The sequence below is a fragment of the Nanorana parkeri genome, unplaced genomic scaffold, assembly GCF_000935625.1.
Source record: "Nanorana parkeri isolate BGI_ZX_2015 unplaced genomic scaffold, ASM93562v1 scaffold207, whole genome shotgun sequence".
NCBI lineage: Eukaryota > Metazoa > Chordata > Amphibia > Anura > Dicroglossidae > Nanorana > Nanorana parkeri.
The window spans coordinates 1,578,219-1,587,757 of NW_017306475.1; the positions used below are offsets into that span (position 1 = coordinate 1,578,219).

Below are 9,539 nucleotides of genomic sequence, written 5' to 3' on the forward strand. Positions count from 1 at the left end.
CAAACCCCGGGGGCCCCCCAGACGCAAAGATCTGGTCTTTTTTTTTTTACTGCACACAGACCTCCAAGCCTTTAATGCCTTGCTGCATGTAATGAAGATTAGATAGACAGTTAGTGATAAAGTGAGTTGGATACTACAATTTGGGTGAATGCTGGACTGGTGACTGCTGCCCTGAGCATGTAAATATGTACAGGTTTGGATGTGCGCACCTGTATGGAGACTGCAGAGATGTACTTCTATTCCTATAGGCAAGTTTACACTTGGAGCAGCGTTTACCAGTATACATCCGCCGCCTATCATTGATTTGTACAGACAGCAGATATAGCTCCCAGGTGCCGAGATGTGGCCAATTTTTGCAATACACAGCCCTCTGTGCCCGTGCATGCCTGACATCATACAAATAAATGGATTGCTTAGGTTTGCCCTCATATTACATGGCTGTGTTAAATGTAAAGGAGATTGTGCCAAGATTGCATAGTCAGACTGTATAGTGTCTGGCCAGCTTAACAGGCTGAGCTGTCCACCACAATTTCACTCATAGAGATGTGGACTAGTCATGGACCTGGGCTTGGTGCAAACCCAGTTTACCTGAGCTCGCTCAAAAGTGTGACACCATTCCCCCCCCCCTCTTCTGGCCTTATAAGTTGCAACATGTGCAATGTCTGCCCCGCAGCTAAAAGTCGCCAAGGGTTGGGAAATGTGGTGGTCCCAGTTTTTGGTGAACTAGGATCACACCAACCCCAGGCTCATAACTAGTTGGACCCAACCATATAACACTGACACGAGTGCTTACTTTGAACAGCTTTTATTCATAAAGCTTAAACCAATATTCTAAAAGAAAATACAAACTGCAGCTGTAACGGCTTAAAGTGAACATGCGCCCAGATCATGCATACTTCAGTATTTCCATATTCCAAACAAGCAGTAAAAGCACTATAACCCCACATATATGGAGGAGGGCCTTAACATTGAGTTCCTGCATATATGCATCACTGAGGTGTAATGCGTGTGTGCTCAATCGTCCCCAGAACTTTGACCGATCTGTCATCAAAACGTCATGGTTAACTTCTGGTGCTCAGGAGCCAGCAGTGCAGACTCCCAATTACTTCATCACTGTACAGCCAATCACAGTGATCACATAAAACACTATCGCAGTATACAATGAGATGCCCCACCTATACCAGAAGCTAATTCCAGTCAGCTAAAGTCAAGCCAATTCCCCAGGCAGTTCCTGTTGCTAGTAGGATGGTAATTAAAGACCTGCCAAAATGAGTTTGCCACGTAGAAGCCTCACGGTGGGAAACCATATTTTACTAGGGCAGGTCCATGTGTGCCTAAAATAGTCACTACGGTAAACAGATATTTCCTTCCTTTTTTTTTTTTTTTTTTTTTAGGATTCTGACTAGATTAAGTACATTTTGCTTAAAGTGTATTTCCACTTTTGCAGTTAACTTTTAGTAAAACCTCTCCATATGTTTGTTCCTTTTCACACATGCAGCATTCTAAAAAATAATTAAAAAAAAATATTCTTCCCTTTTTAGATGTTGTTTTGTTAAATCAGGCAAGATGGCTGACTCCAGGTTTTTCTTGGGACTGAAATTTGAGGGACTGAAATTTGAGGATTGTGTTTATCTGATACGCTGCATTAACATTTAATGCACAAGCCACTTTTGAATGGACGAGACCCTGCACCCATCACAGCCCCTCCTAACACTTCAAAGAAATAGAAACAAGAAGACATTTTAACCCTTAACATGCTAACCCGAGTAAAGTCCATTTAACCTCCCTGGCGGTCTGATTTATTTCATTTTTTGTTTCCTTTTTTTTGTTTCTATTTTTTTGTCTAATTTTTTTAACTTTCAAATCTCCCGCCAGTTCCGCCCCCCTGCGACGCGGACGCTCGCAGGGGACGGAACCCCGGAAGACGGATGCCGGCATCTGCCGGAGGACACAGCAAGGATCGTGGACAAGGTAAGACGCTACAGTGAAATCCTGAGTGTGGCTCGGGGTTACCGCTTTTGGTAATGAAAATTAACCCCGAGCCACACTCGGGATTACCGCCAGGGAGGTTAAACTGCAAGAAGCATTTTTTTTAGCTTATGCTATGTGAATGGGAACATGTAACAAATATAACGTAGGTGTTATCCCAATTTGGCTGCAAAAGCGTCTTATGACTTGTAGTAGAGGCTCCGAAGGCCTTCAAAATGCGTCCTGTCAACTACTTCTATGAGGCATGGAAGCTAACTGGAAGTAGTGAATTTTATTCTGATTTAACAGTTTAGTGCTGCACCAAAATTTACTTGCATGATTGCGTTACTTCAAATATACCATTATACTTTTTAGAAAAAAGAAGAAAGACAAAGACAAAAACAAAATGATGCAACAAATTATGACCAGCAAGAAAAACGAAGAAGAAAAAAAGAAGCCGACTTTAGATAAAAGAACACCAGCTCAGAATGCTTTTGAAAAAATGCAAGAGAAAAGGGTAAGCCGACTACTGTGTTGGGGTCTGTTTTGGCGGGCGTTGGGTTTGTGCCAATGCACAAAATTCAGTTTGCTTTCTGCTCGTGAGTTTTAGGTGCTTAAGTCATTTTGAGTTCGTTGACAAGTACATTTGACCTGCAGTTGACTTTTTTTTTTTATATTTGCTGGGGTTCACACACCACAGCCCACAGTTTATGGCCCATTCATAAAATGTAGGCCGCAGTTTGTAGCCGCTTCTTACCACTGAATAGAGAGCTGTGTAATTGGAGGAGAGGCAATCATCAAAATTTAAAAATCTAGTTGACTTTCCTCCCCTTCTTCTTCTTTTTTTTTTTTTTTCTTTTCACAACCACATTCCTTTCCTTTGCATTCCAACAACCTTGGGCTCCTAAAGCCATCAGATGGCAATGAACATTTTGTAAAAAAAATGTTTGTGTAAAAAAATTTTTTTCTTGCGGCAATACTTTTAAAGGTCCCCGTAAGTGTTGGTTTCTAGTGAAGACAATACTTATTGAGTGATATAAACTCTATACTTACCTTTCCAGTGGCCTGTGTGCCAGAATTCCACCATGTTGCTGAACTTGTCTGCTGCAGGTATCCTACATTTTCAGGTGTATTAATACCTGCTTCCCCCCTTTATAACCTACTGGGAGGAATGGCAGCATGTGGTGGGGGAGCAGGTGTTAAAAACACCTGAATTGTGGGATTCATAAGGTGGTCAGATCCAGATATGGGGCAGATTCTGAACATAAGGGCCGGCAGAAACATAAGCATCTTGCTTTACAGGCTGGCTTTAGTTTTGTTTTGACCCTATAATGACAGCAACTTTAAACTACATATTGTAAGGTATATTTCTTCTGTATAATTCTCATATTACCTAGTTATGTAGCTTTTGCCAATAAGAATCTTTTATTCTACATGTGGCTGATAGCCAGAAAGCTAAAGATCTAAGCAATAGCGTAGGCTCAACCTGAAAACGTTACTCTGTCCTATAGTCATGGTTTTAATTGCACAATTGACCTATTGGATTAAAAGAGAACTATGGCCCAACCTTTTTTTTTTGCCTAGTTCTCTTTAGGGTAATAGGAGGACATATACTAATGTCCTCCTGTGACCCAAAACTCAGCTATTGTCCGCTATATCCTGACAATGCAGAGCCACGCTGCATCCGGAACGGATCCTGCTCATATTGTCGGATTCCATCCTGCTACCTGATTGACAGCTGACTCTGCCTCTCTAGAGCCAGCTGTGCCTGCCCCCTCCTCCAGTCAGGGCTGGAGGAACAGGGAGGAGAGGGGGCAATCCCTGCGGGGAGTGTTGACTGACAGTCACCACTCTCTGCAGGGAGATGATTGGGAACTTGAGCGATCAGCAGTATGTGACCACTCTGTTCTCGATCAATAAAGCCAAGGTATGACAGCTGCAGTGTCAGCTCTAATTATGGGGATGAGTGTATTTCATATTTCTCCTGTAAGATTCCTGTTTCCTATATGTTCTATGATTCCAATTCAGCATTGCTACTTGACAAATTTGCTCGGACTGTCAGGGAGAATTGGAGAAGATGTGTGAGCCTGCCAGAGCGAGGAGTCAGGTAAGTATTACAGACTCTTAACCCTTGAAGTGCGAAGAGGGTTGGGTGGGCGGCACTTCAAGGGTTTTTTTTTTTTCTTGATCCTGGAGTTGAGCTTTAAAGATTTTAGATTGGATTTCCCAAAATATTGATATGCCTTCTGCAACTTTTTTTTTTTTTTTTGCAGCAAATGGAAAGAATTTTGAAGAAAGCTACAAAAACACACAAACAAAGAGTTGAGGTAGGTGAAAAGAAATGCAGCATTTAATCTGTAGACTGCATGAGTAGGTTGAAATGTTTTGGTGCTTAATCAGTTCACATCCATTTTAAGGGTTTTTCAGGGCATCTTGAATCAGTAACCGCTTCAGGCCTTTATTTATAGAAGAATACACTACGTTATACTTTGGAAACTCTATATAATGTGATTTAGGGCATCACTTGACAAATCCAATCCACAGCCCTTTGATATCCATGAAGGTCGAGTGGCTGGTTGATATTTAGACAGAACTCTTAGGCCTCATTCACACAGCTTGGAGTCGGCCCGTACAGATCCGTGCGGCGTGCGTAGCTGTATCGGGCCATTCCCGAGAAGGACAGGTGCTGCGTGTGATTGTACGCAGCAGCCTGTTCTCTATGGGGGGACGCGGCCGTACGCTCACCCGAGCTGCACATCCGTGCGGGTGTCTACTCGTACGCAGACGGGATTGATCCTATCTGCGTCCGAGCACGGACACCCGCACCTACACGCATGTGGATCTGTAACAATTGGAAGCTTGATGGGTCTGTTTATTGTTATGAAGTTGAATTAGTTGCAAAGAGTGACTGTGTATTACAGAGAAGAGTTCAATGAGGGGTGCGTGTAACTTGTTTTATAATGGCGATTCCTGCAATAGTAATCTATGAATGCCTTGAAACATGGGGTTTGTGTTGGTGACATGGTGTATTGTGACTGTGCAACTTCAGCATGTAGCTGTATGTGCATCTGTTTTTGTGATTTATGTAGATAAAGTTGAGTTTTCCTCAGTTGTCTTTCAGGACAGCATATGAGACACAGGCTCCTCCCACCTGGGCAGGAAACATGTTACCAGGTCATATGTTGAAAGGACGTTCTTTCAATGCTCTCCAGTTTTTTCCATCCAGAGGAGATGCTTTCACAGGACCCATGATATTATCTTACCTACCTTTTTAGTGACCAACCCTCCAACAACAAAGAGGATTGCTTTCACTCATTGGATGTCAGATATTGCTTTTTGGCCTATCTGGAAGCTACAAGAACTTTATAAAAAAATAAGATGCCCATATTCATTCTATTTTGAGGCCAAAACTAAGTCAGGCAAGATTCCAAATTTTCTATTACCCATTGACTTAAGCTTTCCATCTGTAAATCTTATAAGGTTTAGTAAGCTACTCCCCCTTTGTTGGTCAGTGCACGTTCCAAGACTGCCTTGGTGGCTTTTTGAGTGGAGAAAGCTGGCAACACTCTAGAGCAGATTTATAGGACCATTACATGGTCAAGTGTTTCCATGTTTCCAGGCTTATTCCCTATTATTAGCTGTATCATTTATCAAGCCAGGATCAGACCTTTGGGAGAAAGCAAGCTGTGGTCCCACCCTAGTCTGGTAAGTTCTTGCTCACCCCCTCATATGCTGTCCTGGAAGATGACTGGGGAAAACCAGAGTTGTACTTACTGTTAATTCTGTTTCCAGTAGTCCTCCAGGAAAGCAGGGTTCCCACCCTGTAATATGTGTTTGTACTCTTCGTTTTCCGTCCTTCAGTTCCTTATTATAACGACCACCTTTTAACATTTGGCCTGGTGATGTGGTTGCTGTCCTGGTGGTAGTAGCCTGTCTCCGCCATGTGCTATCCTGGAAGAGTACTGGAATTTGTTATCGGCAAGTCCGACTGTAGTGCAAGTGTGCTTGATGATACTCTTTGACTAGCATCCACTAACGTGTCCTTTTCTAAAGCCATGTGACAGGGCTTTGTGATTATTGAGCCAGTTGTTAAATATGTACTTTTTTTTTTTTTTTCCCTTCCACAGGACTTTAATCGCCATCTGGATACACTGACAGAGCATTATGACATTCCAAAAGTCAGCTGGACAAAATAGGCAGTTTTTTTCTTATTTTATTTATGTGGCTTTAACCTTGTATTTACTTTTTACCTTTTGTGTCTTCTAAACAATGTAAATAAACTGTGAGTAAAAAAAAAATGTGCTAATTTAAGTCATGGTTTTGTAATTTATTTTTACCTTCTTTGGGGATTAATTGGAGTATCCTAATAAGGGTTTACCTATTTAGTGAGAAACATTTGTCATAGTTATGTAGAAAATACAATCTGCAGTATATAAAGTACAAAAAGGAACTCTGGGTAAAAATTGTAACACCCTTGCAGTGGGGCCTACCCCCCAGACAAGAGTTAAGTGCCTGTTTTAACCTAGGCCAAAAAAAAAAAGTTATACTCACCCTTCCTAGGGGTTGGCTTGCTCTGGTCCCTGGAGTCTCTTCCCACCTCTGCTGCAGCAGTCTAAGGTCCCATGTTCTATACACAGTGTGTAGGATGTGAGGATATCCTCACTGCAGCAAAAGAAGAGACAGGCTGAAGGTAGCGCTGTCACAGCCAGCTGGCTTGGAGGATCTGTTGAGTATAACTTTATTTTTTACCCTAGGCAAAAAACGAGCAGTTAACCCTTGCAGTGCAGGGGTAGCTCCACTGCAAGGGTTCTTTAAAGTAATTGTAAGCCCAATCACTAAGGCTGGGTTTACACCTGGGCGTTACTATAGGCGCGTTTTCAGCTCGTTTTTTGGCTCGTTTTTTAGTTCAGTGAAACGCGCGTTCGACGCTCGTTTTTTTTTCCGTCCCTGGCAGTATGAATTTTTTTCTCTTTTTGTTTTTTGTTTTTTTTTTAAACTTTCAAACTTCCCGTCGGTTCCGCCCTCCTGCTCGCAAGGGATGGAACCCGAAAGACGGCAGCGGCCGGAGGACACAGAGGGGATCGCGTACAAGGTAAGACCTACGCTGTATTCCCAAGTGTGGCTTGGGGTTACCGCTTTTGTTAACCCCGAGCCACACTGGGAAATACCAATGGATACGTGCTGCAATCAGCCCCTACGTGCGAAAAAGAAGCTCGAGTACTTTTTCGCACGTAGGACGTTTTTCAGCGCGACAAATCGCGCTGAAATACGCCCAGGTGGGAACCATGCCCATAGGGATTGACTGGATTTCACTTCTTGAGCGTAATGTAACTTCAAAATATATTTTCAGCTCATTAAAATCAAATCTAGTTTTTATTCCACTAATGCCTAGTTATCCTTCCATGAAGGTCCTTTATTTGATATTTCCTTTTATGGGGTGACAATGCTTTATCTCTGTCTTAGTTGCTCTCCTCCATTGTCACTATGTAACATCTACTATTGATGGCAACTATAAGCGACTGTGCTGAATCTCATTGCGCAGGCATGTTCCACCACTGTCACCATCAGAAAACATGACATTGTGCTGGAATGTGTTAGAACTCGCACTGATGTCACAGACAGTGGCCAACACCTACATTACCAGAAAGCAACACTGGGCACTGCAGACCAAACCAGAAGAAGACCTGCAACTCATCCAATAATGTGAGCACCTTTTTAGGTTAGTAATTAGGGATTTTAAAAATAAGAAATCTAGATTGGGTCTTGGGGAAAAAGTGAAATGTTTTGGGTTTTTTTCGGAATGAGCTTAAAGTAGTATTAAACTCTTTAAAACATTTTCAATAATGAATCCAGATGAAACAAATATTCATTGCCCAGCAAAGCATTGCCTTACATTTTTGCCCAAACACGTACAATCGTCATGGTTCTGAACAGCTGCTTCCAAGTCTCTCAGCTTCCCTGAACTTCCTGTCCAGTAGAAAATCATAAATGAATGTTCATGCTCCAGCAACTATTCATCTACTAGATGGGAGGAGAGGGGGGTCAGGGAGGAGGGGAGTAGTTTTTGATTTGCATTATTTGTGGAGACGCATGCAGGTACTAGCACACACAGGGGTGACTGCATAGCACTCTGCTTGAAAAAGGAGTCGCTCTAAAGCAAGAAGTCAGGACCAGCTAATTCTGCAGGAAACTAAAACTTTTAACCACTTGCTGACCGGGGTGTTTACACCCCCTTCCTGTCCAGGCCATTTTTCAGTATTCAGCGCTGCGGTACTTTGGCTAACGTTTATTCCGCCATGCAGCGCTGTACTGAAATGAATTTTATACCATTTTTTTGGGGAACAGATAGAGCTTTCTTTTGGTGGTATTTAATCACCACTGGGGGTTTTATTTTTTACTATATAACAAAAAAAGTACTGATATTTTTTTTTAAAAATGGTTTTCCCTTTATTATTTAATGAAACATTTATTTTTACCCAATTTTTTGGTAAAATATAAAAGGCGGGGTCACGTCGGTTAATAGACACCAAACATGTCAAGCCTTAAAATCGCGCGTGCCCGCGAAATCGCAAAAAACACCATAGCCAAAATTGGTCATGGGCGACGCTTTAAAAGATTTTACCGCTCATCGGTTTAGTGTTATCAGTGATTGATGAATCTAAAATGATTGCTCTCATTGCGATGTTCGCTGCGATATGTAACACGTGCAGCATAATTGGAGCAATCGTGGTTTTTGCGTTTAGACGCCACTAATGCATTTTTGCGCATCTATGTGGGGGTGGGGGACTTTAAAAAAAATTTGTGGGTGTTTTTTTTTTTTTTTTACACTTAACTTTTATTGTTATCACATAGGGTGCTAAGAAGTTCCCTATATGATAACAAATTACAGTTACAGGTCCCCTTTTATGGAGGCATCAGAGGTCTCTAAGACCCCTAATGTCACCTAGGAACCCCCAGAGAAACTGATGAAGCACAGATCTGCTTCATCAGCTTCATCAGCTTCTCTCCGGTTTCTGTACCGGAGAGTGACAGAGGAATGCGGAAGTGATTTTATATACATCACTTCCTGCATTCAGAGACCGGGAGGAGAGCGGAGGGAGATTGGGTATTGATCTCCCTCCGTTCTCAGTGCACAGAGCCGCCACATCGCCTGGGATGGATGGATGCCCGGAATCGCAGCAGGGACAGCGATGGCGACCAGTGGTAAGGAGGGCGCTTAAAATCTGGCCGCTTAAAATCCAGGCAGTTTCCCGCTCAAAGAGAAGCATCTATTGTAAGAGATTTCACTTTTGACTTTAATATCACTTGAAATACCTTGACAACAGGAGGCAATGGTAAAATAAATAAGTTTAATGTAGAATGTAATAAATATAATACAAATCTGCAAATGATTTGTGGAATGCAACACACCCAGATGAAAAGGTCTGCACTGCCATGGCCTGGCACTAAATTCAACAGGTCATCATCATCAATTAAATGGATTTTTGCAAATATACTGAGTTGTATTATTCTTACAAATAGTGACTGTCGCACTATAGTGTGGCTAAGAATCAATGATATTTGCATAAAAA

The 9,539-nt window shown here is 42.1% G+C and overlaps 1 protein-coding gene across 1 annotated transcript in view; it reads left to right on the plus strand.

Moving 5' to 3' along the window:
• Nucleotides 1–6,265, plus strand: part of FAM32A (family with sequence similarity 32 member A) — a 9,230-nt gene extending 2,965 nt beyond the window's left edge. The window contains exons 2-4 of the mRNA XM_018555665.1: nt 2,344–2,485; nt 4,242–4,295; nt 6,096–6,265. Of these exons, the coding sequence (XP_018411167.1) occupies nt 2,344–2,485; nt 4,242–4,295; nt 6,096–6,164 (265 nt within the window). The 3' untranslated portion in view covers nt 6,165–6,265. The remainder of the gene's footprint in view (nt 1–2,343; nt 2,486–4,241; nt 4,296–6,095) is intronic.
• Nucleotides 6,266–9,539: the final 3,274 nt, after the last annotated feature.